This window comes from Lathyrus oleraceus, chromosome 5, assembly GCF_024323335.1.
Source record: "Lathyrus oleraceus cultivar Zhongwan6 chromosome 5, CAAS_Psat_ZW6_1.0, whole genome shotgun sequence".
Classification (NCBI taxonomy): domain Eukaryota; kingdom Viridiplantae; phylum Streptophyta; class Magnoliopsida; order Fabales; family Fabaceae; genus Lathyrus; species Lathyrus oleraceus.
The window spans coordinates 27,314,121-27,336,599 of record NC_066583.1 but is presented as its reverse complement, the minus strand read 5'-3'; the positions used below and the strand labels follow the sequence as shown (position 1 = coordinate 27,336,599).

At 37.2% G+C, this 22,479-nt stretch overlaps 1 protein-coding gene and 1 pseudogene across 1 annotated transcript; both read left to right on the top strand.

Annotated features, from left to right (window-relative positions):
- The first annotated feature begins 538 nt into the window (after positions 1-538).
- Positions 539-5,189, top strand: LOC127078542 (uncharacterized; annotated as a pseudogene).
- Positions 5,190-15,136: 9,947 nt separating this feature from the next.
- LOC127087343 (probable F-box protein At1g44080) lies at positions 15,137-16,258 on the top strand. Its single transcript, XM_051028229.1, has one exon. The coding sequence runs from the start codon at positions 15,138-15,140 to the stop codon at positions 16,182-16,184; it is 1,047 nt and encodes a 348-aa protein (XP_050884186.1). The 5' UTR covers position 15,137; the 3' UTR covers positions 16,185-16,258.
- The last annotated feature ends 6,221 nt before the right edge of the window (positions 16,259-22,479 follow it).

Sequence of the window (22,479 nt, the reverse complement as noted above, 5' to 3'; positions counted from 1 at the left end):
AAGTTATAACCATGTGCTTTCATTCACTTCAATTGGTGTTCATGTTGATGAGAATATTCTTGCATCTGGTCGTGGTATATACACATTTCGTGCTCAAGGTGCTTTTTACCGTAACATAGGAGGTTTCTATCCAAATGATGGTGTCAGGCCGCGTTTCTTACAACTATACATCTACGACACTGATAATGAGCTACATAATAGAATGCAGGAAAATCCACAGCTGCATCTAAATGTAGTTCACAAATTACAGAAAATGCTCCATCAGTTTAATCCTTTTGTAATTAGGTTCAAGCAACTTTCAATACTTCCGAATATCAGTGAATGTAGCCTCATACTGAAGGAGCGTCCAAGTAATCACCATCAATACAATCTTCCAACTGCTGAACAAGTTGCGGCAATTATTGTTTGATGTGATGCAGATTCTATGGATTATGGAAGGGATATTAATGTCATTCATTGTGATGGAAATCTCAAGAAAGTTCAAGAGACAAAGGGATATTAGGATCCTTTGCAATACCCTGTATTGTTTCCATTTGGGATGCATGGTTGGGACATCAAGACAACAAATTGCAATGGACGAAAAGTGTCATGTCGAGCATATTACAGTTACATGCTTCAGGTAAATTTGGATTAATTTTAGTAGATAATCTACTTAGCTAAGTGTTGTTTAAAAAACTTTACATTTAACACCGACATTTTTTTCAATCAACTGTAGATTCTCCCAAATGATCAATCAATGTTGTTAAATGCGGGTCGACTGTTGCAACAATATGTTGTAGACAAATATGTCAAAATTGAATCAGGGAGATTGAGGTGGATTAAAGAGCACCAAAGTGATATACGTTCTGAATTGTACCAAGGTTTACATGATGCTTTGCATGTTGGTGAAACTAATGCAGGTACAAATTTATATAGCATAAATATACAGTTTTAGATTAATAATTAGTTGTACTTCTAATGCTAATAATTCATATATTCTAATACTAATGCATTTCATGAATCATCGTAGAGAACATTGGAAAAAGAACAATATTGCCATCATCATTTATTGGCGGTCGTCGAGACATGACACAACGTTATGAAGATGGCGGTAAACCAGATATTTTTCTAACAATGACATGCAATCCTTCTTGGAGTGAGATAACATCAAAACTTTTGCCTTTTCAAACACCACAAGATCGTCCAGATTTGCTAACAAGAATATTTCGTTCGAAATTTGAGAAATTGAGGATGATGTTATTAATAAAGGAGTCTTGGGCAAAGTTAAAAGCTACATGTATGTAACTAAATTTCAAAAGCGAGAACTGCCGCATGTGCATATGTTGTTGGTCTTAGAAAGTAACGATAAGTTGCCTGACCCAAAAGATTATCATAGTATGGTAAGAGCAGAAATACCTAAATTAGAATGTGAACCACAATTGCATGAAGCTGTTGTAAGACATATGATCCACGGACCTTGCGGCATAATCAACCGAAAGTCTCCATGTATGAAAGACGCACATTGTAAAAAAAGGTATCCCAAACAATTCTTGGATGAAACACGTCAAGGCACTGACTCATATCCCGAGTATAGGAGAAGGTTTGATGAGTCTGTATCGTTAGGTAAAGATAGGTCTGTCGATAATAGATGGGTGGTTCCTTATAACCCTTGGTTACTGTTAAAGTATGATTGTCACATCAATGTAGAGATTTGCAGTAGCATTAAAAGTATCAAGTATCTATACAAATATGTGTACAAGGGCCCTGATCGTGTGGCTATGGAGGTTCATAAAGGATCATACATGGATGAAGTTCAGCAATATGTTGATGCAAGATGGATTTGTGTTCCCGAGGCATTATGGAAAATATTTCGATTCACTTTTTACCGATTATATCCTTCGGTTGAAAGATTACATATCCACTTGCCGAACCGCCATCAAGTGCGCTTTTATGATCATCAGCAAATTGCAGATGTGTTAAATAATGAACGCAACTCCAAAACAATGCTCACACAATTCTTTGCATTGAATCTACGAGATCCACATGCAAGAAAGTATATGTATAGAGAGATTCCAGAGCATTATTGTTGGAACAAGCGGGATATGGAATGGCATCATAGGCGATCAACAAGAAAAGTTATCGGGAGAATCTATACGGTATCACCTTCGGAGGGAGATAAGTTTTACTTGCGACTGTTGTTATCTCATGTCACAGGTCCAACCAGTTGGGAATATCTTCTTACAAATAATGGCATGACTTTCAGTATATTCAAAAAATCAGCCGAGGATAGGGGATTTCTAGAGACTGATCATAGTATTCGTGATTGTTTGGTTGAGGTTACGAGTCTCCGAATGCCATATTCTTTACGAAGGTTATTTGTGACGATTTTATTATTTTGTGAACCTACTGATGTTAGAGGCCTTTGGAATGAGTTTTTTACACATATGGTAGAGGATTATCAAATAGCTAACAATGTTGTGGAATCAGACTTAACTAATATGTTGTTGAAGGACTTGAATGAACTCTTAAACCTGCACGGTAAAAAGATTGAAGATTATGATCTCCCATCTTTACCCCCTAATGCAATAGGCAGAGGTGCAGTTCCAAGTATCATACAAGAGGAGTTAGCGATCGATATCCCCAATGAAGATATTGAATCTATTGCTAAGTTAAATAATGATCAAATGATTGCATTCAACACCATTATGAATGTAATTGTTCAAAAACACAGTGGGGTATTTTTTGTTGATGGTCCAGGAGGAACAGGTAAAACATTCCTTTATAGAACATTAATGGCAAGTTTAAGAAGTAGAGGAGAAATTGTCTTAGCAACTGCATCATCTGGTATAGCTGCAACATTGTTCCCCGGTGGTAGGACTGCACACTCTCGATTTAAGATACCTATTGATATTCAACCGAGTTCCATTTATGGTATTCAAAAGCAAAAGGATCTTGCAAATCTCATTAGAGTTGTTGCCGCAATAATTTGGGATGAAGCACCAATGACAAACAAAAATTGTTTGGAAGCCTTAGATCGATCATTACAAGACATTTGTAGCAATAATGCTCCATTTGGTGGAAAAGTTCTGATCATGGGGGGGGGGGGGATTTTCGTCAAGTTCTTCCTATTGTAAGAAAAGGTACTAAGGCACAAATGATTTCAGCGTGTATTGTTCAGTCTCATTTATGGAATCATACCAAGATTTTGCATTTGCGTCAAAATATGCGATCATTTCATGATCAAGAGTTTGCAGAATTTCTTATTCGCATTGGTGATGGTGTTGAACCTACCAAACCAGATGACATGGTGAGGTTACCTTTACATATTGCAATCCCATGGGATGGTGAACATTCCATACAAGTACTTATCCAACATATTTTTCCTAATTTAGAATTGCATGGTTGGGATGCCCCATATATGATACAAAGAGCTATTTTGACACCAACAAATGATGATGTCCAGAAATTGAATGATATGATTATCGATCAGTTTCCAGGAGAAGAACATAATTTGTTATCATTTGACGAGGTTGAAGGAGATAATCATAATTTATACCAGCAAGAATTCTTAAACTCAATTCCACAAGGTAGTTTGCCACCACATATTCTAAAGATAAAAAAGGGTGCACCATTGATGTTGTTACGAAATCTAGATCCTAGATATGGATTGTGTAATGGGACCCGGTTATTATGTCGTGGTTTATTTATGAATATGTCGGATGTGGAAATCTTGACAGGAAGCAACGCAAGAAAACGTGCTTTTTTGCCTAGAATTAAAATAAAAACATCTGCAAGTGATGGACTTCCTTTTGTCCTTAGTAGAAAGCAGTTTCCTGTGCGACTAAGTTTTGCAATTACAATAAATAAATCACAAGGACAAACCATTCCAAATGTTGGAATATATCTTCCACGACATGTTTTTAGTCATGGACAGTTATATGTGGCTTTATCCAGGGGTGTTTCACAGACTACAACAAGAGTTTTAACCAGGGAAGGAAAATTGAAAGGAGAAGATGGTGACTACACAAAAAATGTAGTATACAAACAAATTCTTTTATCGCACCCGCAGGTATTTATTAAGTACATTGAAAAAATTGCTCACATGTTGATTCCCATTTTGGTTACACGACATACTAAGCTTATATTGTATTATTTATATCATAGATAGATAATAACTAAATATAATTTTCTTTTGCTTTAATATACAGCCAAACTAGAACACGGTGAAATCTTTCAATTATGTAAGGAGTTGAGACGAAAGAATGTTGAAACTTGCTTCGACATGAAAGTAAGTTATACGTAATCATTTATTTTATGCTTTTATGTTAGATATAAATGGGGTGATAGTTATTCTCACTATTCTTATGCAATAAATTTTAGATAACAGACTTTGAAGATAAATGGAACACATGGAAGGATGAACAAAGTATTTCATCCATCGACAAACTCAACAATAAGGTGTATTTATCTTTTCCGTAATACGTATAAAAAAAATTATAAAGATTTATCACTCTTTCAGTAACATTTTTATCATCCTCATTGAAACAGGTCAAACGTTTGAAAATTTACTCCATCGATTGGAGCTCCACAGTGATAACAGATAAAACACAACTTTGGAAAATGGTGAAAAGAGAAATAATATCTCAAAGGATGGAGAGGTTTTTATTTAATTCATTTAAGAATATATTTACTCTAGGTTATTTTTGAATGCATGAATTTAACTTCTATTTGTGGTTTATGTAAATAAAACCATATATATTTACTAAGTCCATTGTTTTCCTTATTTACCAGAAATCCAGGTAATTCAGAAACAAGTCATAATTATTGTTCTACCAAATCTAGACTAAAACAAAGTATCTCCATTCTCCATATATTATTTGTGTCGCAATAAACCACATTATATTCAAACGAGTCAAGTGTTCTGAATGTATTTCTTTTATAATATGACATTTCGTCATGTATTTGTAGTTTTTTAAATCTCAAGAGCGCATTGATAAAGGGATGTACGAAGAATTGATTCAAATCTTTATAAGGTAAGCAAAAGGTATATTACACTACTTACTATTAATTTTACTATCTTTTTCTCTAAAAAAAATTCTAATTTAAGAGTCTTACATTTTTTCTTTACTACGGAAAACAATTGCAGGGAAAAAGAAAATACTTCGAATAGAGATTTCATGTTCGGCATTCCTCTTAAAGAACGTCATTGATTACACAATATCAATATTACTTTCCATGTTTCGATATAATTTTGAATATCTTTATTTACCATTTTCAAAATGTAATAATATTATTTTTAATGCGACCTACCGTAGAAACCTCATAAAAAGAAAAACAAATATTTATTTTTCTCTGTTGTGCGCATTAAAAAAAGCGGACAGACGGGTACGGGAGTGCCCGTCTGAACGCTAGTAACAATAATATAACTTAATATTAATATGTAAAAAAAATAAAAATAATACTAATATTAATATATTCCCATTTAACTAATAACGTTATTATAATCTATTATATCCCTGCTATTAAAACAAATAATCATCATAATTATTATTTTTTACTAATGTGTTTTAATAAGACAAAATGTCTTAGTTACCAATGGTAATATCTCTCTGGCATAACTCCACAAATTATTACGTTTTAAGCAATATTTCTGAATTAAAACAAATCCCTAAGAGGGACTACAAAAGTCAAAATGACCCTCACTACGCCAAATAAGGGAAAAGAGGGCGCTTATTTTGGCCTATAACAGCGCTTTTAAGCGCCCTCTAAAGTGGCGCTGGCATAGGTAAAGACAGCGCTTTGTTTTCCTGGAGAAAGCGCTCTCTAAAGTGGCCCTTTAAGGGCCACATTATAGTGCGCTTTCAGAAAAAAGCGCCCTCTGAAGTGGTCCATAAAGGGCCACCTTAGAGGGCGCTTTCTGGACAAAGCGCCCTCTAAAGTTGTCAATGTAAAGTGTTTAGAGGGCGCTTCCTACAGAAAGCGCCCTCTAAAGTGTTAGTTATTTTAAAAAAATTTGTTTGAAAAACAGTGGGTATTTAATTGGGAACCTGTTCGCATGCTGCAAAAGTGTAAAATTCATATTGATTTCATCCTTTAATCCAATGTTATACACCATTAATCCATTGATATATACAACATGAATCCATTTATATACAACATTAATCCTCCATATATACAACATTAATATATTGATATTCATGCATGTACAACAACATTCCATACATATATGTACAACAACTACAACCTATATGATTCTATGATCAATAATGAATTGACACAATTCATCCTTCATTTCATCCAAATGAGCTCTTGAGTAAGATTTGTATTCGTCAAAGTACTACAATTAAGAGAATAAAACATATTCATGATTTAGTAACAAATTAGATGAAATATCCGATAATATTAAAATAAACCCTAAGTTATTATTCCATACCATTTTTGGGATGTCTATACGATTCAACGCAATGATATCTCTCATAAATCTCAATACAAAAAATCCACAATCGATCGAATTGTTTTGCTGAGGATACTACACAGAAAAACAAACAAACAAACAATATATATATATATATATATATATATATATATATATATATATATATATAGTTAATTTCTTACAAACACTATTATAAGCAAAAATAAGAAACTTAATATATACCTGAACTCTGACCCAGGTAATGTCCTTCCTATTACGATAATTCTTTTTCGATCTAAATTTTAGTATTGCCCTAACAAAATAAAAACGTATATTGAGATCAATCTGACAGACATAATTAAATATACAAATACACACGAATATTTAGGGGAATTTCACTTACGCGTCAACCGTCTTCTTCATACTCGGATATTTACTCCAATCACCCGGTAACGAATCGAGATAATACACCATTAGTCTCGAAAGATCCATAGCAACCAACACCCAGTGACCACTGTAAAATAAAACAAAAATTTAGATGCATGAAAATTTTCTACGTAAAAGATATACATAGATTAGAATGAAATTATTAGAAAGAAAATCTAACCCGTTGCCAGAATTAAACGGTAAAAAATACAAACTGGGTGTAGTATTATCGCCGGCCACTATGAATCTATCGACTAGTTCATTCATTACGGATGTTGGATTTTTCGTTATAAACGTTGTGTTGATACGGGAAGCAGCAATAAAATTGAATCGGTTACACAATTCAGTTCCCCGCATCAATGTGTCATACATATACCTTAAATAGAAACATAATAAACATTAGACTACTCATTGAAATGTGTAAATAAATTGTTCAACTAAGTAAATAATAGATTGATCGGAGTACCATATGTATGTATGAATGACAACGATGCCCAATTCTTCGTGTTCAAAAAGTTGTTGCATGTCCTCCTTTGCAATTAATTCAGAATGAGCAATTCCGAAAACACCTTCATCCATATCTACACTACGGATGGCGCCGTGCATAATATCTGACTCTTCCACCATTTTCTCAAGACGCATCATAATTTGAGATTTTGTCCCGGACGTCGTTGGAATTTCCTTACTAGCTTTGTCCAACATTTGACCGGGAACCTAAAAATATAAATTAAATCATGACTTTTTGTGATGCAACAGAATCGTTGTGTATATAATTCAATGGGTATATATATTTGTACCTCTTTTTGAGATTTAGGATTTGTTTTTGTCCCGGACTTCGTTGGAATATCCTTACCAGCTTTTTTCAACATTCGACCGGGAACCTAAAAATTCATATAAATTAAATCATGACTTTTTGTGATGCAACAGAATCGTTGTGTATATAATTCAATGGGTATATATATTTGTACCTCTTTTTGAGATTTAGGATTTGTTTTTGTCCCGGACTTCGTTGGAATATCCTTACCAGCTTTTTTCAACATTCGACCGGGAACCTAAAAATTCATATAAATTAAATCATGACTTTTTTGTGATGCAACAGAATCGTTGTGTATATAATTCAATGGGTATATATATTTGTACCTCTTTTTGAGATTTAGGATTTGTTTTTGTCCCGGACTTCGTTGGAATATCCTTACCAGCTTTTTTCAACATTCGACCGGGAACCTAAAAATTCATATAAATTAAATCATGACTTTTTGTGATGCAACAGAATCGTTGCGTATATAATTCAATGGGTATATATATTTGTACCTCTTTTTGAGATGCAACCGACTCGATGCGTCTTGAAATCCCTTTACCAGCTTTATGTGTGGGTCTTGTAGGAGTCTAACATTACCATGTAATAAGGATTGATTAAATATCATAATTGTAGCTGAATTGAAATGTGAATACTAAATATTCATAATCATTTAGAACATATATACCTCGGCATCTGGGAAAATTAGATCTGACGGCCATCCAACAAAGGATCCGACTGCATCTCGCATCAACATTGTCTCTGAAACAACGTCAGGTAATGGTAGAAGCGCGTCCGTATCTAATACAAGGTCAATCGAAACTTTCATATATCCCACCGGGAGGGGATTATGGTGAAGTAATTCACCCGAAGTGTTGTGCACTTTTCCCTTGCCAACTATGCGATAAGTTGGTGACGATAGATACAGCTGACAAGGTGTAATGCCCTAAACCAATAATAAATATGTTATTGTTAACGTGTATATGTGTCAAGTAAAAAAGTGCTATTTTAATTTCATAATAACATATATAATTACCTCGGGAATTTTCGGTTGACAATTGATACTAGCTCGGTCACTAGTATCTTTTGCCTCGGAACCGCGCCTTTCCTCTCTATACCTTGCATTCTCCTTTTGCAGTTCGAGTACTTGTGCCCTTAACTCCGCCAAGGTCTCCATCACCTCTTTGTTGGTAGGATTTTTGTTTTGGTTTTTTATAAAATGACGACGGAGTCACACCAAAACCCTTACCCCTCACACGACCGGAATACTCAGGAACATTTAGTACTCGACTAAGTAGGCTCCTGCAATCCTGGACCTCGGTTGAAGGTAAGGTTTGGGATAAAGTCTCCTGAAATATTATTAGAGGAGATTAAAAATGAATTATATGTCTAACAAAATTTTCGATATAATTAAAGAAATAATGTTATATATACTTACACATTCGTCATAAACATTTTGAACCGCTTCAACGACAGCCCCATCCTTCCCAACCCGAGCAGCCTTCCACAATACGTGCTCCGGAAGAGATGTTGCGTCACTTTTCTCCTCGGCTAGCTACACATTGAATCAGATTATAAGATCATCAATTATAACATATTGTGACAATGTATAAGCTCATAGCATTTGAATATACTCACAATTCTTTGTTGTAACCGTGCATATCCCGTACGCCCTTTTTTTGTACGGATACGCGGGTTTTGATGCCCTTTTCCGATTTTTGTCGCTTACTTCCTGGATAAAAAAGTTTAAGGCATATCAGAACCAAGTAACTTAACAATTGTATAATACCATAATTAATAGACATTACATGGAATTTTTCGTTTCTTCGTTTGGCGACAAAGTTATCCCATTCTTCGGCTGAAATAATCTCCGCATACTTCATTGGCCGTTCTGCTTCAACAAATTTTCCTTCCTCATCCTTGAGAAATTTGTTGGACAAAAAGGATCGAAATCCTCAGAGTCTTTTTCCGGCCAATTGAATACAATATTTTTGCCGGCTTTCATCGATGTGAAAGGATCTCTAAAAAACATACACATGGAGTGTGTTATTATAAGTAATATTATAACAATATATGGTCAACAAATAGTCAACAAAAAAAACATATAACAATATATGGTAAGTACCTGTATCTCGGACCATATATTCAGAATATGTTGTCCAATTATCACATGTAATCAGAATATGTTGTCGAACAAGGAAACCAATGTAACTTGCCAACATTGAACCGTTAGGCTCAATTAGTTGGTCTTCAACACTCCAATGTACTTCGAATTTTTCACCCTTGTCTCTTGCACGAATGATTGACTTCATAACAATCAATCCTCGTTTGATTTCATTTTCAACATTGTTACGTGATCCACTCGCGTCATGGGTATCGTCTTGGTTACTAGCCATTTTATCTGTAATATAGAAATGATTCAATAAGACCCAAGTAAGACAATGACCATATTCGTGAAGCTACACAAAAAACACATTCATATACCTTCCATTTCTCTCATGTTACAACAATCTAAACTCTTTTTTTTTCATCATTATTGAATACAAACTCACACACACCTACTGCATACAAAAGACCAATGCAAACTTATGGTGTTTGGAACATGAACAAACTTGCATCCATAATCATCAAATTTCCAAGCACAAGCTCAAACACACTCCAAATGACATCAATTTTCAATCAGAAATAAAAAACCTTACATAACCATACAACATACAACATTCAGTGATCAAAACCATACACAAAAAAATAACAAAAAATGATTTTCAACAAGGTGCTCATGAACACCATATAGTGCTCGTTTGCCTTAAACAACATTAATCAACATAATGCACAAAATGTAAAACTCAGTTTAGAAAATGCCCTAATCAAACACCTGAAAATACAAACTATTGAGAGAAATACCTTCAAGGTGACGGTAACGATGGAGAAGAAAGTGAACAGCGACGGTGGACGCAGATAACTCAGTGAACGTGAACGCAGCAGCAGAAAAAGGCGACGGCGACGACGACGGTGGGGGAGGGAGAACGAACGGAGGACGAGAGTAATCGCAGTAGAGAGAAAACCCAGTTACGTAAACGAAATAGCATATAGCGAGGGAAAATAAAGAGACATGCATTATATGTTATAATTTTAATGTTTACTAAAGGGGACCTTAGAGGGCGCTTGTGTAAAAAAAGCGCCCTCTAAAGGGGGCCTAAGAGGGCGCTTCTAAAAGCGCTCTCTAAGGCTTTCCAAAAGCGCCTTATAAACTGGAAATGTACATGGACTTAGAGAGCGCTTTTTTAAAAGCGCCCTCTAAGGGTACCCTTAGAGGGCGCTTTCATAAACGCGCCCTCTATTGGTGTCCCTCCATTTCCTCATTATTTTTCGCTTCACTTTAGAGGGCGCTTTGTTACAAAAGCGCCCTCTAAAGTGCGCTGTCTATTCCAGTTGTTCGCTCCTTATTTTTTCTCTTCACTTTAGAGTGCGCTTTTGTAATAAAGCGCCCTCTAAGGTGCGCTGTCTATTCCAGTTTTTGGCGTAGTGCCTCCTTTGACTTTTTAGCTTATTGGGGTTGACCATATGCCTTATAAAGGGCCATGAGCATGTCAATCACCTAGACTCTAAGTCATTGTTAAAATCTTGATTTGCTTAAACATTTTATTTTAATATTTTGAGTATTAAAAAAAAAATTCCCCTTGATTTTTAACAAAAAAATGAGAGGTATGTGGCATTTTGGTTGAAACATATTTTGTTGTTTTTTTATTTAAAAAGAAACAGATTTTACCTCGGCTTTGAGTAACAATCGAGGTAAATATAACCTTGTTTATTCAGTTTCTTCAGCTTCTTCAGCGTCCTTAAACAAATCTTCGTCGTCCATTTAATGAGTATCAACGCTCAAGACACTATCATTAGTGATCCTCCTGAAACCTAAAACCTTTATTATAAAAGTATTCTGAATATTAAAATTTGATAGTAGTGAATCCACAAAGAAACTCAAGCGTTTTTGTGAAATCCTATATGTTTAATCATAACGCCAAAGATTTATGTGATGAATTGCAAGTTCAGAAGAAAAAAACCAGTTCAAAGATTTGTGTTCTAACATAATCTCTTAATTGAATATTTATTTTATTTATGTAACATTTTTTTGTTTTATATCAAACATTTGATCTTCCTCAAGATCAATGAAACAAGGATCCCCAACATTTGCTCTTCTCCAAGAGATTTAGCATTTGTTCTTAACCGACAACGATGACGATAAAGAACAACATTTTTACTTGAATATTTTGTGTAAACAGTGTAATATTTGGTATAAACAATGTAGTTTGTGAACAAAATAATTTATTAATATTTTTTGTAAACAATATAATGAGTATTTAATATATATATATATATATATATATATATATATATATATATTATATATATATATATATATATATATATATATATCTTTTCACTCAATTTTGTTATTAAACCAAGAGGTTTTCGAAAATAAAAAAAACTATTGTTGAGATTCAAACTCATGACCATTTAAACTAACTCCTCAGTTATTTTTAAACCGTGAGTAAAGTTCCCACTTTTCATGTTATCATTCGTTACCTTGATATTATAACTAAGGTGAAATTAATTTTGTGTCCGACATGACATGTGTTATTTGTTATAGTAAGAGTGTTGAAACAAAATCTCTAATAGTTAGAGAAAGCTATATAAATCCTCTTCTCTATTGAACTTCATATTTGGAAATGCTTATGAAAGAGAGCTAGAACAAAGGTGTTGATGATTTACGTTATAATGTAATACGGTAAAATAAGAAACACATATTTCTAAACTCATTCATTTATATCGAAATGTTTTAGAGTTTCAATTACTCTTATTTTTGACCCATACTTCGCCAGGTATATTAGAAATAAAACTACATTTTTTTAAAATAATTGATATTTAAATTTTTATTTGCATATAAATTATCTTGCAGGCCATTTAGATTATGTATGCAATTATACTATTAATTTTTAATGTGAAAGACAATAAATCAGAAAAAAAATACTATGATAATTTAAAATGTATAAATTTAAAGAAAGGAGTATTAATTAATAAAATAATATTATTAAATACTTCTTTGTAAATTATATTTAATGTTGTATCTATATGTTCACATTCATTATTAGTAACCAATATCTTCAATCCTTTCCTTGAAGTAACCTTTGATATGGCAATATATATTTGTGTTAGAAAATTTGTTGTGTTAGATATACTCCAACATGTTTAAGTGATTGTCTTTACTTTTATCGATAGTCATTGCAAATGAAACAACTAAAGAAAATTGACATTCTTGAATTTTGAAAGATATTCTTTTACTAGAAGGAGTCAATGATAATCTTGGGATATAAAATCATTGACTAATATTAATAGTCATTAATATATTACAAAAATAAAAAAATTTAAACTCATATATCAAAATCATTTTTTAAAATATATTTTACCTTCATACATGTGAAGGTTCAGGTTTAAGGATTTTGTGTTCGTCGGTTTGATTGAAGAATGCATAAAGAGATTTAGTATGAAAGAATTTAATGAAGAGTGAATTGGATGAAACTAAAGTTCCTCTTCGTCATTTAATTGTCTATATTATGGTTATATAGACAAATTATCTAGTCGTGAGAAATTATAAATTTTATCTTATAAATTTAGTGTTTTTTTAGTCAATCACCTCAAATATATAAATTGTATCGTCTTTTACGCTCTATATCACTTTTTGAGTCATTCATCCAATCTAATTTAAATTATTTAAATAAAATATATTTATTCTTATTTATAAATGTCAATTCTTTATATTAATTCAAAATTAATAAAAAACAATTTTATCTATCATAAAATATATAAAGAAATAATTAAATCATTCTTATTTTTAATATTGTAGCTTAATATTCTATTATTATTACTATTGTTAATTATTAATGTAGAGTCAATTTAATAAAAATTATTATTATTAATTAAATATGATATTATTTATATTATTATTATTATTATTATTATTATTATTATTATTATTATATTTTTATTCTTAATGTAGGATCAAGTAAATAACATGATTAAGGTTTTTATTCAAAGTTCTATCATGATAACACGTGAATAGGAGTTTTGTTAAAAGTTCTCTCATGATAACAAATGAATAGGGGTTTTGTTAAAAGTTCTATCATGATAAGACGTGAATAGGGTTGCCAACTTGAATTATATATATATATATATATATATATATATATATATATATATATATAATATATATATATATTATATATATATATATTAAGATTAAGATATTAAGATTAACCTATGTTTACGGTTTCTCTGAGTATATTTTACCTTCATACACGTGAAGCTTCAGGTTTAAGGATTTTGTGTTAGTCAACTTGATTTAAGAATGCATAAAGAGATTTAATATGAAGGAATTCAAGGAAGAGTGAATTGGATGAAACTAAAGTTCCTCTTCGTCATTTAATTGTCTATATTATGGTTATATAGACAAATTATTTAGTCGTGAGAAATTATAAATTTTATCTTATAAATTTATAGTGTTTTTTTAGTCAATCACCTCAAATATATAAATTGTATTGTCTTTTACACTCTATATCACTTTTTGAGTTATTCATCCAATCTAATTTAAATTATTTAAATAAAATATATAAATTGTATTGTCTTTTACACTCTATATCACTTTTTGAGTCATTCATCCAATCTAATTTAAATTATTTAAATAAAATATATTTATTCTTATTTATAAATGTCAATTCTTTATATTAATTCAAAATTAATAAAAAATAATTTTATCTATTATAAAATATATAAAGAAATAATTAAATCATTCTTATTTTTAATATTGTAGCTTAATATTCTATTATTATTACTATTATTAATTACTAATGTAGAGTCAATTTAATAAAAAATATTATTATTAGCTAAATATTATATTATTATTATTATTATTATTATTATTATTATTGTTAATAGTGATGGTTGAATATTATTATTATTATTTATTCTTAATGTTGGATCAAGTAAATAACATGATTACACGTGAATAGGGGTTTTGTTAAAAGTTCTATCATGATAACACGTGAATAGGGTTGCCAACCTGAATTTATATATATATTAAGATTAAGATATTAAGATTAATTATTAATGTAGAGTCAATTTAATAAAAATTATTATTATTAGCTAAATATTATATTATTATTATTATTATTATTATTATTATTTATTCTTAATGTAGGATCAAGTAAATAACATGATTAAGGTTTTTATTAAAAGTTCTATCATGATAACACGTGAATAGGGGTTTTGTTAAAAGTTCTATCATGAAGGCACGTGAATAGGGTTGCCAACCTGAATTTATATATATAAATATTAATATTAAGATATTAAGATTAACCTATGTTTACGGTTTCTCTGATCATATTTAGGGTTTAGACATTATAAAGGGTTTCTCTTGTGAACCAGTTTCTAAACAGAATCATCCTATTCAATTTTTTCTCCATCATGATGATGAATAGTAGAACAAATGAAGGAAAAAGAATGGGCGTAGCTGAATTACCACAGGAAATCATTGAATTGATATCCAAAAGGTTGACTATCTACTCCGACTATCTCCGATTCCGATGCGTATGTCGCACCTGGAATTCCTCTCTTCCCAAAACCCCTCTCCATCTACCACCTCAACTCCCATGGCTCATGCTTTCTCACAATTCCTTCTTCGACCTCACCGCCAACAAACTCCACCTCCTCAATCTCCCTCTATCTCGTATCTGCGGTTCTTCTTTTGGCTGGCTCGTCATTCTCCACCAAATCTCTGAGATTCGTCTTCTCAACCCTATAACACAAGTCACACTTTCTCTTCCTTCTCTCTACACTTTGCCAGAGTTGGTTAGAAAGCATTTGGATCATAATAATAACCGTTTCCTTAACAAAGTTGTCTTGTCGTCTAGCCCTTCGCGTAGCGACGACTTTGCTGCATTGGCCATTCTTAATCCTAGTGAGTTAGCATTCTGTAAAAAAAGCTACGATTCTTGGTTTCTCTTTAGTGTGAATGAAAATCACCTATGGATGGATGTTGTATCCAAAAACGGTTTGTTTTATGCTGTGAGCTCAGAAGGAATGATAGCGGTGTGTGATGTTGAAGGCTCTAAAGTCTCCATTATTAAGACGACAGACTCTATCAATTTATGGAATGCAATTTACTATGCTGTGTTTTCCGGGGAGGACATGTTGTTGGTTTATCGGTATTTACTAAAGAAAAATGTATCTCAGACAGAAAGGTTTCGAATTTTAAAGATGAATTGGAATGTGCTAAAGTGGGAAGAAATTCATAGTTTGGGCGAAAACATGTTGTTTGTAGGGCAAAAGTCTTGTGTTTCTTTTTCTGCTGCTGATTTTGTTGGATGTCGTCGAAATTGTATCTATTCTGTTAGGAAAGATGATATTAGCATCTTTAGTTTATCAAATAACAGCATTGAGTTATGGCCCCATTATCCACTAAATATAGATCGTAGTTTGGGATGTCCAATTTGGATTACACCAAATCCGGGATGACCGAAAAATTGTCTTGTTTAACACTTTGCTTACTATTATAATATATTGACTATAGCTTAAATACTTTGGTTTGTGTTCTCTTTTTTAATGGTAATGACTTTGAGAGATCTAGGTTGCAGCATAGCAAGATTATGGTGTTATTACACTAACCTTGTTTACTTTAAACACACTAACATAGCGTGTATACGTGTGTGTTTGTGTGATATTCTTTTATATACTAAAGTATGTTATTCTTGTCTCTCATTGATGTTTTATTAAAGGAATTTCAATTAATTGATGATGAACAAGTGAGTTAAAACACATATATTCTTATATATTCTTTTATGCGGGGCGGTTCTAATTTTTTAGAATTCCCGGACAAATAATAAAAATGGACCTCTAATAAAAATATAATTTTTTAAAAAAGAATAATTTTTTATTAGTCAAATAAAAATATGTTATTGTATTCACTTTGTCAAATTCTTGTATTCGTCACTAGCTATAACTACTTCCTCTTCCAACTCAAACACAACGAAAACAAACAGTATTAGGATCAATCTTGATATAAACATTTTCACAAGTGATAATTATCAAATTAAGATTATAAGCTAACTATGGTAAAAAATTTAGACAAGAAAATATTCTTACATAAGCAAGAACCATGCAATGATCAAACCTAAAAATGTATAACAAGAAGAATTGAACCCACAACCTTTACAACCATGTTCAAAAATCAATCTTCTATTGTTTGGTCAATGACAAACTCATATTTATTTCCATTTTTATAATTTATTTAATAGATTATTAAATATATATTTCGTTTATTTTAAAACAAAATGTGGCCCCTTAATTTGGACACCCTAGACTAAGGACCGTCTTGCCCTTGCTCAGGGTCGGTCCTGCTCTTATGTTGTGGGAATAATATTTGTAGCCAGTGGCAGAACTGAGGGGGAACGTGGGAAGACCACGCCCACTGTAACACCCCGATAATAATAAAATAATTATTTGAATTGAGTTAATAATTTATTTATTAATTTAATTAAATAATTGGAAATTTTATTATTATTATTATTGGATTATTATTTTGGAAAATATATAAGTTGGGCTTAAGGAAATATCCCATTTGGTAAGAAAAGGTGATCTCACCTGATCAGGAGGGCCTTCCAAGGTCTTGGTGAATGGGCCGGAGAATGAAATGAGAGGGGGGTGTACCTGCAAGGTGCTCCAATGCTTAAGTCAGAAAAGGTACAGAATGAGGTTATCAGAGTGTGAGTTAGAATACCTGCCCCTTTGCCATGAAAGGGGTATTTATATTGAGCCCCCAGCGCTGGGCCAAGGCTCCTAATGGGCTGGATTAGCTAGGCCCAAGGAGGAGCTGCCAGGGGACGCGTAAGAAGCGTTAAGACCTAGACCAAGGTCTGCCCCCTGGTCCAACCGCCCCTATCCCTAAGGAGACAATATAGGGGAGTTGGGTGACGTGGTGAGTGAGATGCCGTTATGGCTCTGCCCGACACAACTTAGGTGTCCGCGACGTGGGTTGGCGATGAGTGGATGGAGATCATATGAGGAGGACCCGCTCGTTGTCCGACACGTATTTAAGGGGCCGGGGAGGCGTTCGTCGGGCGGACGGTCGTTCACCTGACGTGTCCTCGTGGTCGTTTGGACACGGTCGTTTGGACGTGGGCTTGGCGAGCATTGGGCCGTGCCGTGCCTAGTGTCACGGCCCAGTCCGGAACAGGAGCCCCCCAAGTCGAGTCTCTGAGCCAGAGAGATGACTTATGTTTCAACTAAGGGTTCCCCGAGACGATGGGGAAGCTTCATCGTTAGACAGGTGAGGTCGTAACAGACCTGTTCATGACCGACCCTTTCTCCGGGAATGTCGGGGATGGAGGTGATCGGTTGGTCCGCACCTTCCTTGTGGTAAACGTGGGTATGACGCGGGGAGGTGGCGTCTTGGTGAGTCGAGGAGGCGGATAGGTGCTCGGGTCGTTTCAGTTTCTTATCTTTGATAGACGTGTCTCAGAATCAGTGGGGTCGCTTCGTTTCGTGTGCAAAGACGGCGTAGGCAGGCTAGGCAATGATGACCTAGCGTGTTGGTCCACGTGCCAAGCCCTATAAAAAAGGGGTTGAGTAACTTCATTTCCACTTTTTTCGCTCACACGTTCACCGGAGTTCTCCACATTCTCCCTCGTTTGCTCGCTCTACCGTCTGGACCGCCGTCTCCGCCCATCCTCCTATCTGAACCACCGTCTTCTGCTCGGGCACCACCGTACCCCTTTCACCTTAACTATGACAGGTATGATTTCCCACTGTGACCCACTGTTTTTCCTTGCTGTTTTCTGTCAAACGCATGCTATTTTTGTAGAAATGTGGTTAGGTTTAACTTAGGAACAGTGTAGTGGACTGTAGGTGTATATTAGATGGCAGAAAATAGGGTTGGGATCATACTGTACCGGGCATAAATTTCATATGCCGGGCCATACTTGCATAGGCTGTATGAAGTTTATGCCCGGTCTCCATAGAATGCGCGCGTCACCGAGTTGAGCACGGTTAGTGTCCGTCGCCGCTACGCCCTTTCACTTGACCTGCGGTGGAAGGGTGGATTTGATACGACGTCGAATTCACTCTTTCTGTCTGCGTTTCAGGTGCTACCGGGCGCTTACGACCGAGGAGGGAAGATTCTGGGTCCTCCACCGAAGACGCGACAATCGCTCGTCTCCCTGTCGGGGATGGGAGTGTCCGAGATGGTACCGAACACGCCTCCTCTTCCGGGCAGGTCGACTTCTCATGGGTTGCGGACGAGCCCTTGGAGGAGGAATCAGACTTCTGTGACGAGGCCGTCATTGCTTACGCTATGGTCGAGACCATAAGCCGGGAGGATCCACCAAACTGGTATTGCTGCGCCCCCAAGGAAGAGGACCGCATTTGCCATCATTTCCCGGGGAAGCAGTTCACCATGTATGAATTTGCTTTCCGTGAGGCGGGGATTAGACTGCCCTTCAACTCCTTCCAGATGTCGGTCTTCAAGTGGCTCCGGCTGGCGCCGTCCCAACTACATCCTAATGCTCTCGCATTTATGCGGGCATTCGAGTTAGTTTGCCAGTTCCTCGGCATTGGTTGCACCCGGGCTCTCTTCTTCCACGTTTTCCATCTCCAGAGGTCCGGTTCCCGTGGTCGCCACAGTTGGGTTTCTTTCAAGCAGCCCGTGCGTCTGTTCAAGACGTACGAGGATTCTGTTCGCCATTTCAAAAACCGGTGGTACGTGGTGATGCCGATTACCCGGGCTGCCCTTCACTCTCTATACTACTATCAGCGGACACCCAATGGGGAGGAGACGCTGATGTCGAAGATACCGCTGAGGTGGCAGCGTGATCATTTCGATCTCTCCACGGCGCATTACCGAGTCAAGTATGCGATGCTCGGCGAGGAGGATAGGCTCGCGTACAAGAAGCTGGTCGATTACGTGCAGAGCTTCAGCTTGGGGTTCTGGGCGAATCGACAGGGCGTGCCCTACCTGGATGAGGCCGGGGAACTAATCACCGAGGCGCGTTATATCAATACGAAGGCTCTGCTCGAGTGTGATACCGAGGAGGAAGCTCTGGCGTTATTGAGTAGGCAGACTTTGTTTAGCTTTTTATTTCTGTTTATGACTTCGCTCGCTAATGTTGGTGTGTAATTTATTTGCAGGTGCCATGCCCAATGCTCGTGATCGGGTGCTGAAGCTAGCGAATCAGGTCGGCACTCCTGACCGGGTGCCCAAGAAGAAGAAGAAAACTGTGGCCCGTCCCTTGGAGACTGCTGGCGATGCCGGGGCTAGTCCCTCGCAGGCGGCGAGCGTGATTCCTTCCTCTCCTCCTCGATCTAACCCGATCAACATTCCTGATAGCAGTCCGTCGCCAGCGGCTTCTCCCCTCCATAAACGGAAGCGTCCGGCTGGGGCCCTTACCAGGTCGTCTCCAGGAAGTTCGCATGGACCGGGCAGCTATCTTCTACCTCCCTGCTATGTGGAACGGTCGTTCTTCAAAGCCGAGGAGTCGATTGCTGTGCCTGCGCCTGAGGCCAAGGCTATTCTGGACCAGGATGTTGCTGCCCGGAGGAAAGATCTGGCCAGGGATATTGCTGCTGTCATCCGGGTGATGGAGACGGCCATGGTTTTGACCGACACTTCGGTCTCCACCGCCTCGCTGGAGGATGCCCTTTTGCAGGTTCGGACGGAGAAGGAAAGACTATCTAAAGATCTGTCGGACTACAAAGAAGAGCATCAGCTGCAGGAAGGGCTGAGCCAGAAGCTGGAGGAGGTGGAAAAGGAGAGGGACCAGTTGAAGGCTGCTAAGGCGAGCTTGGAAGAGCAGGTGGTCGACCATCAGAAGCTGACCGAGGACAACGCTTGCCTACGGGCTCAGGTTGAGTCTCTCGAGGGAAAGGTCCGTCCTCTGGCAGATGAGACCGAGGAGGAACGCGCCCTTGGTTCGCGCGGTGAGCTGCTAGGGCATATTCGGACTCTCAACCAAGATCTCGTGGCCTGCTTCAAAGAGGGTTTCGACAATGCTGTCGAGCAGCTCGGGCTTCTGAACCCTGAGTTGGTGACAGTAGGGTCGGCCTATAACTGCTGCGTCCGGGACGGTGAGATTATCTGCCCGTTTGAAGCGGAGGAGGAGCTGGGGGGAGAAGAAGAAGAAGAGGATGAAGAGGTGCTCCGAGCGGAGTCTTAGTTTATTTGTTTCTCTTTGATTTTAGTTATCATGGCCTGCGTGCCTTATGTATTTGGCCTTCGGGCGTTGTAATATGGCCTTCGGGCGTACTTGGCTTCGGCCGCTCTTATCGTTTTTAATGCATGAATATTTACGTTATCATTCATCGTGCTCGTTTGTGTTTGATACTTGTTTGTATGAATTCGTACTCTGCTCGACTTTGTTAATCTCCTCGGTTTAGGGAACCGACGAAGTGTCGGGCTTTGTGCCCGTGGGTATCGAGGCCCGGGTCCGTTGTTCGAACCCTGGTCCCGAGGCTTGGGCCCTCCCATCGCGAGCTGGGTGCCCTGCCAGTCCTGGTACTTCGACGTTGAGTCTTGGTCAAGATCCCAACCGTCGGGGAGGTTGTGTTTGTCATGTGACCCCGGATCGTTCCCGGGTCTCGTGGTTCCTCCCTGGGGTTTTGGGGACGAAGAGCGTGGTCGTACCTGCCACGTCTCCCCGTGGCGTATTTAGCTGTAATATTGTCTAAGTTTTTCTGCGTTCCATGGTCGAGCGAGTTGTTCTCCTTGTAGGTTTTCTAGGTAATAGGCCCCGTTGCTCGTTTTGTCGCGGACGCGGTAAGGGCCTTCCCAGTTGGCCGCCAGTTTGCCCTCTCTCGGGTTTTTCTGGTTTCTTCTGAGGACCAGGGTGCCGACCTGGAACTCTCTTTTTATGACTTTCGCGTCATGGCGTAGTGCTATTTTTTGTTTGAGGGTTGTTTCCCTGAGAGCTGCTTCGGAACGTATCTCCTCGACTAGGTCGAGCTCGGCTCTAAGGGTTTCATCGTTCATTTCCTCGTCTAGGGGCTCCTCTGTCCTCCTCGTTGGCGTCCGTATCTCCACCGGGATGACTGCCTCGGTGCCGTAAGTTAGTCGGAACGGGGTTTCCCCGGTGGTAGAATGTGGTGTCGTGCGGTAGGCCCATAGGACGCTATGTAGCTCCTCGACCCATGCCCTCTTTGCCTCACCGAGTCTGCGTTTGAGGCCACGTAAGATTACCCTGTTGGCCGCCTCTGCTTGCCCGTTCGTCTGCGGATGCTCGACAGACGTGAAATGCTGTGTGGTGCCCAGGCTGGCGACGAAGTCCTGGAATCCTCCGTCCGTGAATTGTGTCCCGTTGTCTGTGACAAGTGCCTGGGGTATACCGAACCGAGCGAGGATATTGCGTTTGAAGAACCGGAGAATGTTCTGCGCGGTTATTTTGGCCAGTGCCTCCGCCTCGATCCATTTGGTGAAGTAATCCACCCCGACGATGAGGTATTTATTCTGATATGATCCGGTGACGAAGGGTCCGAGGATGTCCATGCCCCACCACGCGAAGGGCCATGGGGAAGACAGTGATTTGAGGTCGTTCGGGGGTGCGAGGTGCATGTCGGCATGTCGTTGGCATTTGTCACATCTTTTGACGTGCTCTTTCGAATCGTTTTGCATGGTCGGCCAGTAGTAGCCTGCTCGAAGGGCTTTTCGCGCGAGCGATCGTCCGCCGAGGTGTTGAGCGTTAATTCCCCGGTGTATCTCTCCAAGTATGTCGGGGACTTTCTCTTCCTCGACGCATTTGAGTAGTGGGATGGAGAATCCTCTCCG

Coding starts and splice junctions, on each gene's coding strand:
- LOC127087343 (XM_051028229.1), top strand. CDS start 15,138: ATGATGAATAGTAGAACAAATGAAGGAAAAAGAATGGGCGTAGCTGAA.